The 22,341-nt window shown below is 37.3% G+C and overlaps 1 protein-coding gene across 1 annotated transcript in view; it reads right to left on the reverse strand.

Annotated features, from left to right (window-relative positions):
* BLTP1 (bridge-like lipid transfer protein family member 1) overlaps nucleotides 1–22,341 on the reverse strand; it is a 145,567-nt gene that overhangs the window by 1,499 nt on the left and 121,727 nt on the right. The window contains exons 71-86 of the mRNA XM_063310165.1: nucleotides 18,914–19,075; nucleotides 18,690–18,829; nucleotides 17,402–17,582; nucleotides 16,376–16,570; nucleotides 15,744–15,923; nucleotides 13,735–13,872; nucleotides 13,121–13,381; nucleotides 11,776–11,926; nucleotides 11,139–11,296; nucleotides 10,445–10,637; nucleotides 10,065–10,282; nucleotides 8,837–9,088; nucleotides 8,267–8,470; nucleotides 6,557–6,751; nucleotides 3,545–3,679; nucleotides 750–915 (exon numbers count right to left, since the gene is read on the reverse strand). Coding sequence (XP_063166235.1) covers nucleotides 750–915; nucleotides 3,545–3,679; nucleotides 6,557–6,751; nucleotides 8,267–8,470; nucleotides 8,837–9,088; nucleotides 10,065–10,282; nucleotides 10,445–10,637; nucleotides 11,139–11,296; nucleotides 11,776–11,926; nucleotides 13,121–13,381; nucleotides 13,735–13,872; nucleotides 15,744–15,923; nucleotides 16,376–16,570; nucleotides 17,402–17,582; nucleotides 18,690–18,829; nucleotides 18,914–19,075 — 2,929 coding nt within the window. The remainder of the gene's footprint in view (nucleotides 1–749; nucleotides 916–3,544; nucleotides 3,680–6,556; nucleotides 6,752–8,266; nucleotides 8,471–8,836; nucleotides 9,089–10,064; nucleotides 10,283–10,444; nucleotides 10,638–11,138; nucleotides 11,297–11,775; nucleotides 11,927–13,120; nucleotides 13,382–13,734; nucleotides 13,873–15,743; nucleotides 15,924–16,375; nucleotides 16,571–17,401; nucleotides 17,583–18,689; nucleotides 18,830–18,913; nucleotides 19,076–22,341) is intronic.

Here is a 22,341-nt window from a genome sequence, read left to right on the forward strand (position 1 = left end):
TCTCTTTCTGTATTTTAAGGGGAGGAGAACATCGATGGCTGTACTTATGGCTTCATGTGTTTGGATTTGAAAGTTTAAATGCTATAAGACAACCAATCATAAGCAATTGCCACTCCAGAACTTTTTATCTTTCCATAAAAATGTGATAGAGCAGGAAGAATTATGATGAGTATAGAAACATAAGTTTTGTTCTTCTGGTTAAGGAGTTGGATTTGGTTGGAGGACACCCAGCTTATTCCCACAGAATCAGGGAACTCACTGAGTGACTTTGGGCCAAATAGACTTTGGACTCTATTTTTCAGCCCAATTTCTTTCATGTGGTAGATATTGGGAGGATAAAACATTCCTCTAATTCTAAAGGTAGGATATAAATCCAAAACTAAATAAATAAAAATGTGAGTGGCAGAATCACAGTGATTAGGGTTAATGCTAATTACTAATATATAAAATATACAATATATAAATAATATATTATTAACTAATAATAAATTAAAAACAATGAATTTAATAAGTTAAATAATATATTTTATAAAATAACATGTAAAATATATAAAGCAATAAATTATTATTTATAGTATGAATTTTCTTATTGTACTTTTGTAAATGGTTCCTAGCTGTGTGTAAAACTGCAGTCATTAGCTGGAAACTTGTAACATAATCATTTCTATACGTCAACTCACTATGTAGTAATAATTAGTGGAATAATTGTCTGAAAATCAGATTGATTATTGAAAACAAGTTCTAATGACCTCAGTGTGGGCTCCAAATGCCAAGTATTGCAGATAAATTCTCTCCAATCCACGGTAGTGTAAGTAACACTTTCTTCCAATTCTTTTTCAGTGGCGCTCTCATCAAGTACACTGATGGGGCTTTTCTGTCCTGGCCGACTAAACAAAATGCGAGGTGGAAAGATTGCTAGAAAAAGCACAGAACAGAAACATTTCTATTTTAGGCTATCAATCTTTACTTTGGTCATAGACCAGTATAAAATATATAAGATTACAACCATTCCAGAAATAAGAATTTAAGGTATAGAATCACAGATTTGTAACAACCGTAACAAAATTATTCAGATTATTAACACAAAACTGTAGACTAAGTACACTTGCAACACTGATGTCATGTTCATCGTTCCAATGGTTTGCATACATCGTAACGTTTCGCATGTCATGTTTCTGATCCGTGTCTATCATCTGCGGGATGGGGAATTCCAGCCCTGCCAGGGTGTTATCTCTGTGTTGCCCTGAAGGAATGTGTGTTTGGGTTATGACATGTATTCAAGGTTACTTTCCCAGGCAGATGTGTGACGCTTGCCAATGCTGGGAGGGGGTGGTTGCGATGTTGGGGTGGGGGGCGGGATCGGCTTGGAGGCGAGGGTTTTTAGTTTGTATTTGGCGCGCTTTTGCTTATTCTCAGCTTTCTTCGTATTTGCATACTATCCTTTCAATAAATCAGTTTTATTCACTAATCCCTGGTGAGACTGACTTCATTGGGATAAGACAATCATTACAACTGAGATATAACTATTAGAATTGCACATATTATTGATACTAAAAGTATCAAGACAAAGATATGGTGATATTATTTATTTATTTATTTATTTATTTATTTATTATCCCGTTTTTATTATTTTTTTATAAATAACTCAAGGCGGCGAGCATACCTAATACTCCTTCCTCCTCCTGTTTTCCCCACAACAACAACCCTGTGAGGTGAGTTGGGCTGAGAGAGAGTGACTGGCCCAAAGTCACCCAGCCGGTTTTCATTCCTAAGGCAGGACTACAACTCACAGACTCCTAGTTTCTAGCCCAGCACCGTAACCACTTGAACAAATTAAATAAGTGAAATAAAACAAAGCTAAAAAATAATCAACAAATCAAGCAATCTAGTTTATACTGTCACCTTCTCATAAATTTCATGACATAAGAAATTCATTGGTGCCATAAGTAGGCTGCATGGAATTACTCTACATACTAACATTCAAATAGAATTATTAATGTAATGTACTAGTTGGAAAGATTTAAAATAAAATAAAAAATTTCAAGTAAATAGTTCTATTTCAAAAAATTAATATACAGGTAGTCCTTCTGTTACGATCTCTCGTTCAACAACTGTTCAAAGTTACAACGGCACTAATGAGGGGGACTTACTGCTGAGCTGCAAAGTTGTGGCTGTCACAGCATCCCCACAGTCACATGATTGCAAACTGGAAGCTTGGTGCCCAGCTCATGTTTATGACATTTCAGTGAGCTGTAGTCACATGATCACAATTTTCAACGTCCCCTGCTGGCTTCCCACAAGCAAAGTCAATGAAGTAGCCAGAAGGAAGCTGGAAGTCGCTCCTGCTGCTTTTTTGCCCACCTGCACTCCTGAGTACCTGCACGCAGCACTGCTGCAGCACCTACCCATGCGCCAGAGCGCCTACCCATGGCACCCGCACACCTGCCAGCCTGCTTGCCTGGGACTCCTGCCTCTTCACCTTTGATGATCTGCACAGTCTTGGGGTTACAACAGCAACTGGGACTGCAAGTTTGCTATTGCTGAGCGATGTAGTCACATGATGTTGTGCTACATGGCTTAGCGATGGAAATTCCAGTCCCAATTGCCATTGTAACCCAAGGACTACCTGTATAAAAAAATATATATCAAAAGTATAAGCAGCAGAACTATTAAATGCCACTACTAGATCTGTGCAAATAACAAACCTTTGCCGATTGTAATATGCACTCCATTAAGCTGTAAAATAGCCACAAGTAGTTGAAGTTTCAGTCAGTTGCTTTAAAGCCCTCCACCAGTGTTCTAGGCATATATGTCCATATGGAGAAGACACTTCCATCAGACAGACAATGAAGTGATGTACATCACTGAATGATTTGCACTACTGTATTTCTGAAGTATACTTTTATCATGCATTTTTATATATTCGTGACACGAATTATTTTTTTCCAGCAAACTTCAATTATTTTTTAAACAGATACACTTTATACTATATACTATACTATAAAGCAATTTGGGTCCATGTAGCTCAAAACATGACTTTAGCTCATGATATTTCATAGTATTCCATGCTTGTAAAGGAAAATATTCAGTTTTATAAAATGTGACATGGTAATGTAAAAAGCGTATTTTAAAAACTTTTAAGAACTGACCAGCAACTGTGCATGAAACAGAATATTAGCACTGTTAGTCTCTGATACAATCAAAATAAAAATTCTCTTACAAATTCACAACAGTTTTCAATGTCATTTGTCCTAGAACATAAACTGGAAACGTGTCTTGTAGTTGTAGTACAGATGTTTTGAATTTAATTAACACTGACCATTTAGCCTGAAAAATAGTTTTACTAAATTATTTTTAAAAAGCTTTGTTGGCTACATTCCTCTTCAGAAGATTGGTATTCAGTATGACAGAGAGAGAAAAATCAAAATAAAATCAAATATTTTACTACTAAAATATATAAAAATCCTCAGGTGAATTATTACACAAGTCATAAGAGCACATAAGAAGATGAGCCCACTTGATTAATGGTAACTGATCTACATACCTTTTTCCTTTTCTTTAAGATAAGCAGAAACTAAGTCATGCAGGAACATTATTAATTCTGCATCCATGGTTACACATATGTGATCTGTGAATTCTGTTACTACGCTGCATTCCACCTTTGGCTTGGTGCTGGAATCTGTAATGAAATTCTATAAATCATTTAGAGAATCTGGTAATTACATGAATAAATACTCAGAATAAAACATTTTAACAAGAAACTTTTCAATTGCAAGATAAATAGTGAAAAGTGCTAGTCATATGTACTGATATTTTTCAGCATAAAATGAAATTCCTGACAATTCTTTTGAAATTAAGGCCTTATGGTATCTCTGGCTGATGCCCAATTTACTCTGTACATGCAACATGCTTGCATTCAAGCAGTTCTAAAGTTCAGTGCCTTGTTAGTGCTCCTGAAGTGTGCACAATCGATAATGGGATATTATTATTATTATTCAAATTTAATTACCACCTATCTCCCCCAAAAGAGGGACTCTGGGCGGTTTACAATAAAATCAATCTCCAATCATAAATGTTAAAATCTCATAAAACCAGACCCATTACAATTATTATAAAATGCAATAAACAAATATAAAATCCAAGAGGGTATAAAATTTCAAGCTGGTGGGAGGGCCTCTAGGGTGCGAGCCACCCCCAAGAATGATTACCCACTTTCCCGCCCCAGGCGAGAGGGCAGAACCAAGTCTTCAGGGCCTTCCGGAAAGTCAGGAGTGAAGGGGCCTGCCCCACCTCTGGGGGCAAGATGTTCCAAAGGGTGGGGGCCACTACAGAGAAGGCCCGTTTCCTGGACCCCACCAGATGAAATTTTCTTATGGACGGGGTCCATAACATGCCCTCTCTGGATGATCGGGTGGGGCGGGCCAACGTAATGGGGATGAGACAGTCCCTCAGGTAATCTGGCCCCATGCCATGTAGGGCTTTAAAGGTGATAACCAACACCTTAAATTGGACCCAGAAGGAAACTGGCACCCAGTGCAGCTCGGGCAGCAAAGGTGTTATATGTGCCGATCTAGGGGCACTAAAAATGGCCCGTGTGGCTGCATTCTAGACCAGCTGAAGCTTCCGGATACTCTTCAAGGGTAGCCCCATGTAGAGCACATTGCATTGGCTATATGGGAGATGACCAGGGCATGAGTGACTGTTCGGAGGGCTTTCTGTTCCAGGAACAGGCATAACTGGCACACAACCCGAAGTTGAGCAAAGGCCCTCCCGGCCACAACTGCCACCTGCTCTTCGAGCAGGAGTTGTGAGTCCAGGAGAACCTCCAGATTACGCACTGAGTCTGTTTGGGGCAGTGCGACCCCATCCAGAACTAAAGATGACAATTTCCTGGAAGGCGAGGCGCTATCAATCCACAGCCACTCTGTCTTACCGGGGTTCAGCTGAAGCCTGTTGCTCCCCATCCAGGCCCCCACAGCCCCCAGGCACTGAGAAAGGGCAGTCACTGCATCACTTACCTCACCCGGGATGGAGATGTATAATTGGGTATCATCAGCATACTGATGATACCTCATCCCGTGGTGATGGATGATCTCACCCAGTGGTTTCATGTAGATGTTAAATAAGAGAGGAGAGAGAACAGAACCCTGCGGCACCCCACAGTAGCAGGGTCGAGGGTCGGATCTCTCCTCTCCTATCACCACTGATTGGGATCGGCCCTGGAGGAAGGAGGTGAACCAGCACAAAACTACGCCGCCCACCCCCAACTCCCCGAGCCGTCCCAAAAGGACACCATGGTCGATGGTATCGGAAGTTGCTGAGAGGTCAAGGAGAGCAAGGATGGATGCACTGCCTCCATCCCGCTCCCACCAGAGATAATCCATAAATGCGACCAATGCAGTTTCTGTCCCATGTCCTGGCCTGAAACCTGACTGAAAGGGGTCCAGATAATCCGTTTCATCCAGAATCCTCTGGAGTTGCAACAGCACCACCTTCTCAACCACCTTCCCCAAAAAGGGGAGGTGGGAGACTGGACGAAAATTGTCTAGCACAGTTGGGTGCAGCGATGGTTTCTTGAGGAGGGGGTGCACCAGTGCCTCCTTAAAGTCCGCCGGGAACACCCCCTCACTCAAGGATGTATTTACCATTGCTTGGACCCAACCACTTGTCACCTCCCAAGCTGCCTTCACCAGCCAGGAGGAGCATGGATTTAACTGACAGGTGGTGCATTCACAATCTGGAGGATCCTGTCCACTTCCTCGGGTCCAACAGGATCAAACTGCTCCCAGATCACAAGGCTAAAATGTTCCCTCGGCATCTCCTCAGACTCTGCTTCATGCATGGAGTCCAACTTGGAACGGATCTGAATGATTTTATCCTGATGCTCAGAAAACTCTTCCGCATGGCCCTGTAGGCGGGTCACTGGACCCACCTTCCCCAAAAGGGTACATGGGATCTTAAACAAGGCCGTCGGACAGCAATCTGAGGATGCAATAAGAGCAGAGAAATACTGCCATTTCGCTGCTCTTACCGCCACAAGGTAGGCCTTAATAGCGGCTCTAGCTTGTGTTCAGTCAGATTTGGTCTTTGTCTTCCTCCAGCGATGCTCTAGACATCTTTTACACCTCTTCAAGACCCTCAGCTCCTCCGTGAACCACGGGGAGTGTCGGGTTGGATGACGCAAGAGAGGCCGCACAGGCGCGATCCTATCCAAGGCCCCGGCCACCTCCCTATTTCAGGCCGCAGCCAGGGCCTCCGCTGGACCGTGCAGCAGATCCTCGGGTATAACCCCCAGTTCCCTCTGAAACCTCACTGGGTCCATCAGTTGCTGGGGGCGGACCAATCGAATCAGTCCCGCCTCCCTGTAGAGAATTGCAGTGTTAATAATTTTACCTGATTCATTTCAATTCTCATTTAATAAGAGTTATTAGACATGGAGTCACAATTGTGATGAGTTAAATTGATTTTTTTTCATTTTTTTATATAATTGTGCTATAATTCCCTTTACACAAAATACAGTTTAAGCTCATTGTATTAAAAAATTAACACAGGCTACCATGTATTAAAGGTTCCTGAGGTTGTTGAACATGAATGGATTTGAAATCCAGCTGCATCCTTGGTAATGCAAATATTGTTTCAGTCTCATGATTGTAACTGGAACCACCTCTGAAACCACTTAACAAGCTGGAGCTTTTCACTGTTGTAGTATTCTCTGGATTGTTTGCATCAGCATTTCTGAGAAGGTTTAACTCTGGAAAGAGAACAGTTACTCTTACGAGGCAGCTATTAGAAATATTTCAATTTATGGAAATTTCATGTTACAAGATCTATATTTCTACACAGAGTCAATTTTAAGACTAGATTTCTATTTGATTATAGTTACATACCTTGCAAAAAAAAATTACTTCAGACATTTTCACAAATTTCCTATTCTAAATTTCTTAATTTAGGGTTAATTCTTAAATTTTCAAGACTATAAACAATACTGTAAACAAAAAGTTTTTTTCTTAGTACATTTCTCCATTTATTAAGGATAAGTATAGATTTAACAATACCTTCATGCAAAATTATAGCTCCAGAATTTAAATTGTCTGTAGCCAGGTATATGTTTTCAACTATTTAAATTAATTTTATTAATTTCCTTCTCCCACGGAAACACTCACACAACAGACACACTTACACATACAATTATCTAACAGAGCCCTCAGGTTGATGCTAAACTCCCTCCATTACTTTTAAAAACAAAATAGAACAATTTACTACATACAAAATGTCTAAATATCCCACGCTACAAAACTATGATGGAAAGGTAGAAGCAATATGAAACATCACTGCCGTACCTGCAGTTACTTCTATCAAGTAATAACAGTTATGATACCCCCTTAAGAGTCGTTACTTTGTATAAGAAAATCTCCCTTGTAACAAACAGAAGAAAAACATCTATATTCTTCTCTGGGGTCTGTAGCACTCCCCCAAAAGAACCCAGCACGCGAGGTGCCTCTTCTGCCAGACACTATTTATACTGACATTCAATGCAACTTATCCCGATGGAATTCCCACTAAAAAAAATCCATCTATTGCTTTTCATTAAGGCCACATGATAAGTTCCAGTCACCCAATACATTTCTTACAGTTTAGCATAGTATCTCTAGCTTCAAAGCTTATTGGGTCCTGTTCTTTCAGCAGTTTCCATGAATCAATATATTTTGCAAGGAAGAGGTACAGATTAGCAACATAAATAACAGCTCCTCCGATTAATGGAAGTCTGATTTATCAGAAACAAGGAGAGGGGACAATTTTTAGTGCTTTTTCCTTCCCTGAACCAGCTCATATATTATTCCAGAAAACTCTTCATCCATTCAGAGCAGGTTTTTAAGGGACCTCAGTAAGAAGACAAATTGGTGAAAGGTGCTTTACCTGTGAGATGATAGGTTCCACTCACAGGAACTTGGAATCTTATACTTATACTTATAGTGTATTCTAGTACTGTTCTTATTAACAGTAGCTTATAATTTTTATCATATAGATGTTGCACATAATTTTAGGGGTTTCTTTTAATCTGTTCAATTGTGTCCAATTCTTGGAGACTGCCTGGACAAAGTCCATGCAGTTTTCTTAGTAAGGTTTTTCAGAAGTGATTTGCCACTGCCTCTTTCCTAGGGTGGAGAGAAAGTAACTGGCCCAAGGTCACCCAGCTGGCTTTGTGCCCAATGCGGGATTAGAACTCATGGTCTAGAGTTCTAAAGGGAAATCTGGTTGCTCCTACCTTCATTTCGCGTAGCTGTAACATAATTGAACCATTCTTTTACACTTGCAACTCCATGTGGTGGATTTTCATGACGTCTCCTTGTTATCTTAGTAATTGTTGCCATAGGACTTTGTAGGGCACCACATGGTTTCGTTACCATAGTATTATGACCCAAATGGAAGTCTAGCGTTTGTACAACGTATGTAGAATGTTCGCTGGATCCTAAGAAAAGTTGGACAGAGCAATTTCTTAAATTCTTGTGTATTTTCTGAAGTCTTATCTCTTCAATGGTCTGCCATGACAGCTATCAGATATTGCCCATAACTGAACATCTGTACAGTGAAATTCATCTAGCAGCAAACTATCCCTCCAAGCACAATCTCTTTAGTGGTCATTGTATATAAGCTCAGTAATCTCTTGATACCATGGCAAACTCTCACTTAATACACATGTAGAATTTTATTAGGTCTAGTAATTAGGATACAAAAAAGTTAACATTCAGCCAATGTTCAGCTTTTGTTATTTAACTACCGGTTACAACTTAATATGGGAAAAGGTTAAACAAATGGCAGAAAAATGTCTGGATACCTTCTTGCCATATTTTTTGTGCCTCAGTCCAAAATGCAATATTAGGTTCTTCAAGATGAAACAGAGCCCATGATTTTGAACGAAAATTAGGTCCATGGAAACATGCCAAAGTCATGTGATTTCCATGCAAGCTCATAGAGCCTCCAAATTGCATTCCATCTTCTGGTAAGGGAAGCTGAAATAAGGATATGTGGCACCCTGATACCACCTTTAAAACTCCTGGCCAGTGGCGATGATGTGCTGCATCCAGTACTAGAAAACAGAGCACACAGACTTACACAGAGACAGGACAATACAATATGATTAACTTTACTGATTCAAAAAATCTTTCTAAAAATGATGTGCCTTAGCTAGAAATCTGGACAGGAATTTCATTTAATATATTTTCATTTTCTATGACTTTGATGCTTGTTTTGGGGAGAGGAATGAGCAAATAATGGTTATTATTACTTTCATCTATGTATAGCAGTCAGGTTTTAAAACTGTCATAAAATATAAACACTGTCATTCAATTAAAAAAAAACTATATTTGAATAGACTAATTAATATATGAGAAGATGAACTGATGTGTAGTGTGTTCAGTACTTTTTTTTGTAGAGCTTACAATGTTGATTCAAGTTTAGGTTAAATATCTAGAAGTATTGTGCACTTCAAATGGCTTCTGTTTTTGTAAGACAAAACGAGTATAAGAGAAAATGGTGCATGTCTTTTTAGTGGCTGTCCATAGTAGGTTACACATATCATTATTTTTCAGAATGGTCACCTTTATAAATAAATATTTTGCTGAAATGCAGATTTTTGGGCTCAGTGATAGTACAGTATATCAGCTTTTCAGATAAAGTTTTTATCTATCTGTCTATCTAAAGTTAAATAAGAGAATAATTCTTACTTTTATTACTCCTTTCTAACCAGTTATTCAGTAGCTTCTGGAAAACTTAATTTTCCAGGAACTGTTTACTGAGATGCTGCTAAACAAGAAGATGCTAAAAATACAATTTTATCAATGGATACTAAGGTCCCAAAAGAAAAAAAAAGTCCTGTTCTCTTGCCATCATAGTATCAGTGGCAGCCAAACGAACTGGAGTCTATGGAACTGAGGAAATATGCGTCCTTGAGGCTTCTTGACCGATGAGCTCAGAAATTAGCGAAGCCTGGTATGTAATATTTTTGTTTATGATCCTGAAAGATTAAAGCTTCATGATATGAAGGAAATTGGTTTCATACATACACTGCTGGTTTGAATTTTTTTCTACGGTATTGACAACAGTTTTGGGAGGAAGGTACGGGACAGGTCCCCATGTGGACAGAGCTCTTTTGCTTGTATCAAACTGCTGAGTAAAGAATTCCTGGAGCTTCATTCCAATTTTGATGAGGTCTGGTGTAGTTGATCTGGAAATCATCACTTGAAAAATATCCCATTTCAAATCACCATGGACAAATATCTCACTAGAATATAGAAAGGACAATATTGTCCATGAATTAATAATGCTTTACTAAGCTTTGAAGAAAGGGGAGCTAATGCAAAAACATTTAGTGACATTTTGATTGAAAGTGGTTTGGAATAATAAAAGCAGAATTATATACATTAGATCTAGCAAGAAACTTTACCTCTTATCAGTAATGCTGGAATCCGAAGTATTATAGAGATTAACTTTCCATTCATCCTGCAGTTTAAGGTCTGCATTACTGAAAATGCCCATTAGAATACTAGACCCCATGTAATCAACACGAGCTTCAGTAGAGCCCATGGTAATCTGAATTTTGTGACTTGGCTGCTGGTTGGGATGTTCTGAAATATGAGCTGAAAAACATTTATACATCAGTTTAGTAGCAAAGGGAAACAATGAGATATACCACTTTGGCTAGCCTCCAATTAATATCAAAAGACTTACACACACACACACACACACACACACACACACAAACAGAGTATATATAAGGGCACACACAGGCGCACAAATACTGTTGAAACTGTCCAGAATACGCAGATTTCAACAATTAGTGGATACTCAATTTAATTGGGTTAAGTCTGAACTGATGTGATGGCAGATTCCTGAGTAAATGCTGGTTTTTCAATTATTTTCAATTATAATAAACACAACTATGACCTTGGGCCAGTCACTCTCTCTCAGCTCACAGGGTTGTTGTTGTGGGGAAAATAGGAGGAGGAAGGAATAGTAGGTATGTTTGCCACCTTATGTATAAAAATAAAGGCGGGATAGAAAATAAAATAAATAATATATTCACTATATAAAAAACAAGTAATCATTGTCAAAAAATACTTGCTAAATTTTCAACTTACCCACCATCTCCAAGGCATTAACATCTATGGTACCGCCAACCACTCCTCCTCTAGAATCCAAGTGTGATCTTCCCAGACCTACTGACATGCTAATCTCCCGATCCCTGTTACTTCCCACAGACAAACGACCCTGGCTTTTCAGACCACTAGTAGTCCACCTAAAACACGCATAAAAAATATGGATAAAATATCACTAATCTTATTTTTCCATTCACATGCAAAAATGCAAGTTGTGAAATGCATTTAAAACATATAAAGGTATATGTTAACAGAGACACAAATCACTTAATCTATTTAGACAAGAGAAGACAGAGACAAATTTTCAATTTCTGATAATAAAAATATTAATGGACCCATCACTAACGGAGAATTCTATGACTACAGTAAGATAAGAACAAAGATAGAGCATTTGGCAAGTTCTGCAGTTAATCAATGTTTTCAACAGCTGATTTTCAAGAAGTCTCTGTTCAAAGTCCTCCAATTCTACACAGCATAACCTGAAATAAAAGTAGATGCTTCCTGGATCAAAAGGCATTATTCAAATACACCTGCACATGCATGCCACACTCTTACATGTTTAAAATAATTATTTGAGACATAAAGAAAAATCAGAGGGTTTATTAAAAAGTTTCCTTACGTAGTGTTTCCCATCACATTGCTCATATTCATTTGGACATTTAACTGTTTCAAGTTCATAGCAAATACAACCAGTGTTTCCCATGGTGTCACCTGCTGACTTCCAGCTTTATTTGATTTATTAAATGGAGTTGATGTTTTTGACAGTAGATCTGGAGTTAAACACAAAGCAATTACTGTAAATGTAATATTGCAAAGTATTAATTTGAAAACAAATCAAGTATTAATACCACTCTGCGGATTTTGTTGTAAATGCTTCAGAATAACTGAATCCAAATAGGAATTCTCATACTGTTATGATGACTCTTTTCATCATCTCCATCTACTGGCACACAATAGTGTCATAGACACGTTCTACATGGTCAATTTAATCTATGGAGGAGATTTATATGCTTCCAACACAACCTTTTCTTGGTGACTGAAAATTGTAATATGGTAGTTGTCACAACTGAATGAGTTTTTAAACATCACAGAGTACTGTAAATATAAATATTACCAACTGTGATGTTCAGAAAATATATGGGACTACAAATGTGAACTCTGTGTACTGCCAAAGTTTTCTTGAAGTTTTCTTTTTCAGCTCTACTAATTAAAAAAGCAAAGGGTTGAATAGTTATTCTTTTGTTTAACTGATAGAGAACTGAACTTCACAATATTTGATCAACTGAACTGGGAGAAGAAATTATTCAAAATTTCCTTTTCCAAATCTTCCAGGATAAATTTGATCAAATATAATCAGTACTTTTATTATTTTTTTCTCTCCAAAAACGATTGAAATTTAAACCTCAGTTCCATCCAGTGTTGCCTGACTGAATTTCTAGTTCTCCATAATGTTCCAAGCTATTTCTCAACTGTTAGAGATGAAATGAGAACGTGTTCTGCTGGCAGACAAGCACACTTGAATAGAAGTATTTTCACATACAGTAATTTCATTTTCCCTGTGTTACATAAGCATGTATTTAAAATATATAAATCACCTTAACCTGAGTTGTTATATCAAACTAGTTTTTTCTTTCTTTGTAGGACAATACCATACATTTTGGTGTAGAGCAATACACTTTATAAGGCAATACACAAGTTTATGGAAAAGAAATTAATCATTCTGTTTTGTCTGAAGAAAAATCATAAATCAGAGCAATTTTTAGGATAATACCGTAAGCTATTCCCTTTTTCTCTTTTAAGTTCAGTGACAATATTCTAGCTATAATAATGTCAGTCAATCCATTTCAGTGCTTTACATGACAAATGATTAACTGTTGATGACTATTTTTTATCAAAGTATGATCAGTTGGCTACATTATACAGTGGCGTATGATTCGAAGTAGTAAAACTAAGCTTCCTCTCACCTTTCTGAGGTACTGAAGAATCTGACACACTTCTGGATCTTGAAACAGCGGGGGATTTTAAGTTATGAGATGCTGTTCCAGGGGACATATTACTATTGGAATTGTGCTCATTGAAAACACTTGGTGACTGAGCCATATGGGTAAATGAAACAGATTGACTTGGCTGCTCCCAGGTCCTACAGTATGCTTTTCTTGATGATTCAGGAGACATATGCTGGTTCATTCCTTCAATAGAATCTGGTGTCCCAGGACCTGATGTTACTAGGAACAAATATAACAAAATAAATGGTTTGCATCACAAATTAGTTTCTTATTAATTAAACACAAATCTAATACGATTACTACAATAAGCCATTTTCCATTGTGACCCATTTATTTATTGAGAGTCTTGTTTACAAAGAATTTAAAACCAACTTGATTACGGGGACCAGGGGAGAGACATTCATACAGATTTCAAGCATGAACATTTTTAATTCTCTTCCTATCCCAGTACTTATTTCACATTGCATTTCTAACACCAAATACAAAAACAACATGTTTCTAATGCCAAGCATTACAGTAAGACTGATCATTATGAAAAAAAAAAAGATCTTCCTCATTTTTCGGCAATTTACCTGGCAAATTTATTGTCTGGTCACCTAGAAAGAGGCGTCTTGCAATACTCCTTCTATACCAGGCTCTTGGAAATGCTAGAATCTCACTCAGTCTCCTCATGTCATATTTAAAAGAAGCAGATCCTATGTCACAAACAGCTACAAAAATATTATAAAAAACTGTTTATAACTTACATTTCACATTATTTTATTTACTCCTGTAACATCTGTCATTCATAAACATTTTAGAGTCAGTATTTAATCGATTATAATGAAAATACTTAAACATTGAGAAAGTTCATTTAATTTAGATTGCATCAGCATCCTTCACCATCAATCAAATTGAAAAAGGGTGCTATGAATTTTAACAGAGGGCTACAGATTCTCCCACCCTGGATCAAGTTTATCCATGTTTGTTTGTTTGTTTATTTAATTTGTATCCTGCTGCAATATTTGATTCTTGGTGGCTATTGTAGATTTCAGGTCTAGAATATATTTCACGTATCAGAAGAAACTTGCCCATGTTATATTACTACTTTTTAATCTCCTCTTTTTTAGGACTATAGCACCAAACTCTGTTCACTGCAGTATTAGCTAATGTTTGTATTCCTCTACTACAGCCTTTCTCAACCTTTTGTCCCTGGAGTAACCCTTGGAATATTTTTCAGGCCTCAGGGAACCCCTGCACATTCAAGCTCAAATATAGGCCAGAGGTTACAAAATTATTATATTTGTTTCATGGGTAGGCCTGTATATATGCCTTAAGAGTGTTCTTAAAGTAAAAATAAAAAATGAAACTATATCTTTAATGTCAAGTTGCCTGAATTTGAAATAATTTTTTAAATAAATCATCTCCCAGGGAACCCCTGGGGACCTCTCATGGAAGCCTAGGATTCCATGGAACCCTGGTTGAGAAACCCTGCTCTACTATACTCAGTGTTGACATTTCTTGCTACAGGAAGAGATGTCCCCCTTTCCTTTAGCAGTTACTGACACAATTTTATCATCTAATCTCAAAAAAGGATCAAGAAAAATTTAAATAGATGTTGAAAAATGACAGCATTGTATCAAAAGCTGATTTAGTGTTATGATGAACCAGACTAACACATGGTGATGATCAAAGGCTTAAATGGCTTTTAAATAGAATTACACCAGTGTACATGTCATAGTGGTATTAGTTTTGATTGCAGGTTCAAAAGGTGATATTCTTCCACATGCTAGAGGCAAGAAAGGGTAATAACAAATAAGGAGCTGTTGTATTCATGTCCTGTCAAATGTTTCCCAGACAGATCTGCCTGTTATTTTGATAATACAGGTAGACTTTGCTTACTGATGGTAATTGGGACCGGGAACTCCATCGCTAAACGATGCAGTTGTAAGGTGCAATGTCATGTGACCAGGCACAATGTCATGTGACCATGCTGACTTACAACAGCTGTTCCGGCAGTCCAGGTTGCTGATGTTAGGCAAATCCTGCACAGTCACAGCGTTCCAGGGTCATGTGAACACCATTTGCAACCTCCTGCTGGCTCCCCTGTTGACTTTGTTTGTTGGAAGCCAGCAGTGAAGTCACAAATGGTGACCACATGACCAAGGGATGCTGTGATGTTGTAAATGCAAGTTGGATGCCAAGTGCCCAAACTGCAATCATGTGACCGCAGAGGCGCTGTCTCAGCCACAACCACAAAGGCCCGTTATAAGTCCCCTCATTCAGTGCCATCGTAACTTTGAACGGTCACTGAACAAGGGGACATTAAGCAAGGACTACCTGCATATTGGCCTGTACAGAGCTATGCCATGGTCAAGAAGGATCTTCTTATGTTCTTACTTTTTGGTTACTCAAACATTGCAGAGGAGAAATTAAATCAAGTTTGATGATTAGCTTAAAATGAATTATGCAACATCCATTCAAAAGACCTACAATGCCTACAATATCACAAGAGAAAAATTTGCAAGTCTCATATTGTAACATGTAATGAAGTACTATTTTCTATGATGCACTGAGTTCATTCAGTAGGACTGATAAATACCAGATATGTTTATTAATGTAGTATCCATCTTGTTGGCAGATTTGCTTGCAGACAGACTCTCAAAAAAGGTAGCACCTCCTGAACGCCTTATTCTTGATAGGCTAACTTTTACAAACTCAAGATTGATGCTCAATGAATCCTTACGACCAGTAACTGATGAGGGTTCTTCATCTATACTCCCTGAAACCATGAAGAACATCATTGCTTTTTTGGCTTAATCTAAACAGACCAAACTTGTTCTCACCTAATGTCTGCAGATCTTGAGCTTTGCACAAAAGAATATGTGAGCCTTGGATGGTATAAAATATGGTTAATAAATGATTACTTGATTATTAAATGATTAAATGATTATAACATGTAATAATTATACCATTGTTTCTAAACATTTGAAAAAAGAAAGCATTTTACTGCATTTACTGTATGAATGAGGCCTTACTACATAGATATACTCTGAGATATTAATGCAAAAACTTATTTTTAATATACATTCATACATGTATAAATCATTTGCTTTTGGCTAAATCAGAACAAAATCATTTTTAAAGGGATTTTGTATTTCCTTTTTAAAGGTTTATTTAAAAAGTTTAGAAATCACCCATACATTCCTATGAAATACAATATTCTCTCATTACCTGATCCAGAAGACAGGCCAGCCACAGTGGTTTTTTGCTTTCCTGCTCCATATGGATGAAATACATAAAGGGAGAAATCAGACATGCAGGCTGTGAAACTCAAACCTGAAGAGCTGCTGCTAGAACCTGTCAAATCTGACTGGCTGCTACTATGTCGTGTTCTGCCAAAAGGGCTACCTAATCCAAGAGATGAACCTAAAGCAGAGAAAGAAAAAGGAAAAGAAATGTACTCTAGAAAAATCACAAAGATCAGCCAAGGTTATTTTCTTTGGAACAAGACAAACATATTTTGATGGCACTCCTACAAACATGCATTATTGGAGATGGCAACTCATTACAGCATAAGCCTGGATCTTCTGGAAACATTCTTACAAATTATCTTGGACAAGCTCTCAGTATTATTCCAGAAATGGCTTAGATCCAGGCACCTAAAGGACTGCTTTCTCCTCATAATGGTCATATCCTAAAATCTGATGAAGAGGTCTCATCTGATCTGGATAAATGCTAGATTATTTGAAATGAGAGTTTTTTTGTGCTGTACTACCTGTCCTCCTGCCAAATTAATTAATGGGGGTTACAATCTAGTCTAGTTCATTAGTACAGCCACTGGCCAGAATGTCATACTAGCCTATGCTCAAAAGGAGTTTGGTTATTTGATAATGGAGTCCAGACATCACATTATATTTCTTTGGGCATAACATGTGAGCACAATTCTATTTTGTTAATTTAGTGTCAGGTTTACAAAACAATATCTGAAATTATAAAGTCTATAGTTTGTATAAATTGTTTAGGGAAGTAAGCCAATTTCAAACTTTCAATTCTAGTTCGATCTAAATCAAAGTTAATACTAACCACAGATTTTGTTAAGGCACAATCATGGTTTGATGCACAAACTTCTAGTTTCTGTCTTTTAAGAGCACCAGAAGATCCACAATTTATTCTGAAGGATTAAACTGTGATTCAGTATCAGATCTGAATACAGCCTTCTTTTTAACCATTTTTCAATATTTTAAAAATTAATTTTACCTGGTGAGATACTTTTAACTGGCATCTTTGAGCCACTTTGTGAAGAATTTTCTGTAGGGCAGGTAGAACCTAAATTTTCTAATTCTCCTCGATTGGAAGAAAATACAAGATCAAGGGAAGGAAGTTTCAACATGCATTCTACCCGTGACACAGGCAAACAGCTGAACTTGATTTGTGAAGGCTGAAGAAAAGAAAAATAAGTCTTTACCATACAGGGAAAACTGAATTGAGAAGAAGACAACAAGCAACAGAGCAATTTTAAAGATGGAATACTGTTAATTTTTGTTTTGCTAGGAATAAATAATGTGTGACCTTCTAGATGTTGTTGAATTCAGTTTTGAACATCCTTCATTCCTGGTTCTATTAACTTGGGCTGATGGACTATAAGCTGGAATTCAACAACATCAGTAAGAAATTCTAAGCAGCAGCCTGACACTGAAGAAAGCCACACAAGTAGCACAAACAAGAGTATGGAAAACTATATAATTAAATACATCAAATGGAATTTATTCAGCAGCACATCTTGCTAATTAAAGCATCAGCCCAAGTTTCCTGGCTCTATGTAGTTTAAGCCAATAAGCTGCAAAGGTTTTAGTACTGAATTTTAATTTGTCCTACTGATTAGACTGCTAGGTCTGGAATACAACCAAGCAATATTCAATTCTACATTTGGTTCAAGAGTCACTGCCAAACCATGGGCAGATCAATATGTCTTTGCTTAACCTACTTTCATGAACTTGTGAAACTAAATGCTGCTTTAGATTCCATGGAAGAACACAGAATACAATATCTAAATGTTTGGCTCCTGGGTAATTAACACTTCCTCTTCGCCTAATCTCTTCTTTATTCTATTTTTAGTTTTGTGCCTTTTATAATTGTAAAGTTTTTAATATTAATAATATTAATATTAATTTGTATGTTTTGTTTTTAACTTTGACTATGCTGCCCAGAATCACTTGATTGTGAGATGGATGGCTATTTAAATATGAATAAAGAAATAAAATGAATAAATATAGTCTACATTATCAAATAATGCAAAATTTAAAACAAGGTAAAGTAAGTGAAGAGACGCAGCAAGTACTTTTCTTTACAGTGTGTCAGTGATATTTCTCATACAAAGATGAAATAGAAATGATGGGATTAATGTAAAAAGTCCCAATTTAAAACAGAATCCATTATTTTAGCACCTGACAACCAAAATCTCTATACATGTAAAAACAACTCCTATCAATTTTATTCTGAGTACAACAGCCTTAAAGGTATTACTTAAGTTGACATTTGTGCTCACCTGAACTCTTACATATACCACTACATCAACAGGGAAAGAAGAGTATGCTGATGTTGATGAAGATACTAAAGAAGCTGTGGATTCTTCTAAGGGATCTTGCATATCAAATTGCCCAATATCTTCATCCTGTGAGCTGATGGCTTTAAAAGAACAAGGAATGATTACATATAACTTTACGAAAGTAAAGATTAGGATATAAAAACTATGATAGAAAAATATGATACCTGTATAATTCCTTTCTATTGGAGTTATAGGTATTGTTTCAAGAGCCTTTTCTAGAAAGTCTAACAGGCAAGGGCTAATCACCATTTCCTCAGGCAAAGACTGGAGTGCAACCCAAGCATACAGTTTTGCTGTTTTTACGCCACTACTTCCTTTACCTTTAGCTGAAAGGTTTGGGAAAAAAAGACAGTGAAATACCAGATCACAAATGTCAAATAGTTCACAAATAAAAAATAAAAAAGTTAATTATAAGTCAGGTGAAGTTATCTTTACCCCATTCCTCATATATCATTGCTTAAGCCTGCTATCTCTGGCTAATGCACTGGATCCTCAGTACTTTTTACAAAGAATATGGTTTAACTGGGATTGATTTAAATCACCAAGAATCCATTTAAATTGACAGTTCAATAAAGCTTCTAATTTTATAATCAGGATGGCTAAAATAGATCACTTTTTAAAACTTAAATGAAATTTCCTTTGTTTTTAACATTGTTGTAAATTGGAACATTGGATACTTCCTGTGATGGAGTATTCTAGTATGGATTAGTTCTGCTAATTATCTGAGAAAAGCAAAAAAGATGTGATCTAGATTACAGCACCAGAACTGCTACTGCTGATAATTCTCTAGTTTCATCTCATGGCCAATTGTAGACAGGTAAAATCAGACAGAGTAGGGTGCCTTCAAATGGCTAACCTAGATGAATAAGGAAGCTGAATGTACCTATACAAAGTGGAATGAAACATTCAGACAATAGGGCAAGCCAGGCTTATAGCTTGCCTGGGATTGTCCTGACTTATGTCAGCTGCCATTTCCCATGTATGGTGTGTCCCACACAGGGAGCATGGCCACAGAGTTGTCCCTCAATTTTTAAGCCTTGCTTGTTTGATTAAATGCAGCATATTGGATTCTTTTAGTTAAAACTACTAGATTTCAAATACAAACTAAAATAATGCATGGTTCTTTTGGTTTGTTCTGGCAAAAAGAAACCATCATCCCATAAAAAGATTTGCCTCAAATGACATACCGAGCTACAGCATTGGGATCTGCTCAAAAGGATGCATGGGAAGAACCAGCAGGTACAAGGCAACATGTCAAAATAAATAAATTAATTAAAAATAAAATCTGTATTATGGTCAAAGACCAGCATTAAGGAGGGTGGGGTACGGTCCGTTAGAAGCATAGAAAATACATTAAAAGCTAATATAAAAAGCTAAATATAGAGATAGAGATAAAACACAGAAGTCTAAAAGAAAAGAAGAAAGAAAAAAAGAATGTAAAAGGAGGGTAGGAGCATTAGATGGGTGTAGGAGAGCATAAAGGTTAGTATATCTGTCAGTACAGTACTCTAGTGTGATGAATTAGATGCTCATTAAATTTAGTTTATGGCACTGGTCATCAACTGGCAACTTTTAAGTGCTGCTAAGCAGAACCTGGCAACATTGTATATTGTAGCAGGGTTGGTATCTGACAGCAACAGGGAGGTGTAAAATTGCCTTGAACACCCTGGGTATTATACAATAATGGTAAGATGAGGCTAGTACAAATGTCTCTATACAGGCAATGGAGGAGCACATGCTCTGTTGTTTCTGTGTGACCAGAGTCACAGGGACATTGTCTCTCCGCATAAGGAGTCTTCCTGTATCAGCCTTCAAGGACAGCTGACGGGAGGGCGTGACATCATGCCAGAATAAAGGCCTTCCAGTGTTTAGGTACCTTGAGTTTAGTTAAGTATGTCATGGGGAGGCAGAATACCTGCTGGATTCACTGGCAATAAAGCTTGGGAACCTGGCTAAATCCAATTGGTGCTCTGTCTGCTACACGCTGTTTAATTAGTGCTTTGGCCTGATCATATCCCATGCTGAGTAGTAGACCTGGAAGAAGCCCAGGGGTGAGACTTTAGTTGCCACTACCTGTTTCCATGTGGACTGAAAGTCATCCCTCACAGTTAATGGGGCAAGGCCAAGGGGAAAAATGGATAATCTGAGCCAACATGTTCTTAACTAAAGCACATGCTATCTGAACATGTTTAGCTTATGCCCACTATCCTGCGATTAAGCATGTAGCTCTAATGCTTTCCTCAAACTAAGCCATAAAGAACCTTCATGGTAAATGCTTTTTTTCATTCTTCATTTAGTTTGAAGGAAACAGTGTCAGTGCAAAGTTGGGCAATCCATGGAAGAAGTACTCTGTTTGTAGCACCATTATTCCAAGACTGTGCTACCAATATTTGATGAAATGGCTAAATTTTGGCAGTGTGTTTTCAGAACATTTTTGGGTTAGGGGGTTAAAAGTAAAAATGGAAGTAGTTTGTCTCCTAGAGACTTCCCATTAATTTTCTCACCATTAAACTGTTCCAAAAGCTGAGAAGCTAGAAATTATTTAGGATTTAAGGGATTTTAAGGGATGTCAACTATTCACCATTTTTCAGAGTTTCAGAGGGGTGAATTAAGAATGGCAATGAAAAAGGTTTGCAAAGTACTCCCATTCCCATCCTTTAGCCCTCTAAAATGGTGAGAGATGGATGAGTTACACGCTTCTCAGGAATCTCTGCAAATGTGCGTATTGTCTGAGCAGCATTTGGTCCTTCATGGATCACACTCCGAAAACATTTGAGGTATTAGTAGATGTTGAAATAATTTCTTCATGCATGTTGTCTCCCACAGACTATTTTGCATCTCCATCTTCTGTCAAATATGTTTATTAGTTAAGCATATAGCAAAGAGTTTTCTAAAAACTAGAGTCTAAAACAGCTCCTCTGTTATTCAAGCATCAGAAAAATGTAGTAATGTGGTTTAGAAATCTAATAGCTGTGTATTCCAAACTACAATTTGTCTTTGGAAAAAAATATTTTATTTTGCAAGGAGATTTTTCTATATAAATAAAGAATATTTTGATATTTCTTATATCTCACTTTTTACATTGAACCAAAGAGACATGGACATTTCATTTTGTCCAGGACAAATCATTTTGTCCAGACTGTTAATGTTGAAACCACTGATTCTCACACCAGAGACAACTATTTTGTAAACAAGTCATAGATGGCACAGGCCTTCATGGCTGAGACAAGAGCAGCCAAAAATCTTTTAACTGAAAAAGACGGAAGGAAGAATTCCAGAATTTGAACCTTGGGATTAACAAGTAAGGCAGCTTTCCTGAGTGCTACTACATGAACTATTTAGTCTGTCTGTCTTCCTAATTCTCTTCAATAAAACTACTAATTTTCTTTTGTCTGCCTGGAATGCAGAGCTGAGAGTGAATGAGATAGGCATGCCTGATAGGCATGCCTGAAACTCTTTGACCCAGATGTTGCTTGAAATTATCAGCGATGGGAATCTCAATTTTTTTGTTCTTTTGTTCTTGGCTCAACCTCAAGGTTGAGGCTGAGCCAAGTCAGAACAAACAGAAAAGAAAACAATATGTTCCATTACC

This window comes from Candoia aspera, chromosome 8, assembly GCF_035149785.1.
Source record: "Candoia aspera isolate rCanAsp1 chromosome 8, rCanAsp1.hap2, whole genome shotgun sequence".
Classification (NCBI taxonomy): domain Eukaryota; kingdom Metazoa; phylum Chordata; class Lepidosauria; order Squamata; family Boidae; genus Candoia; species Candoia aspera.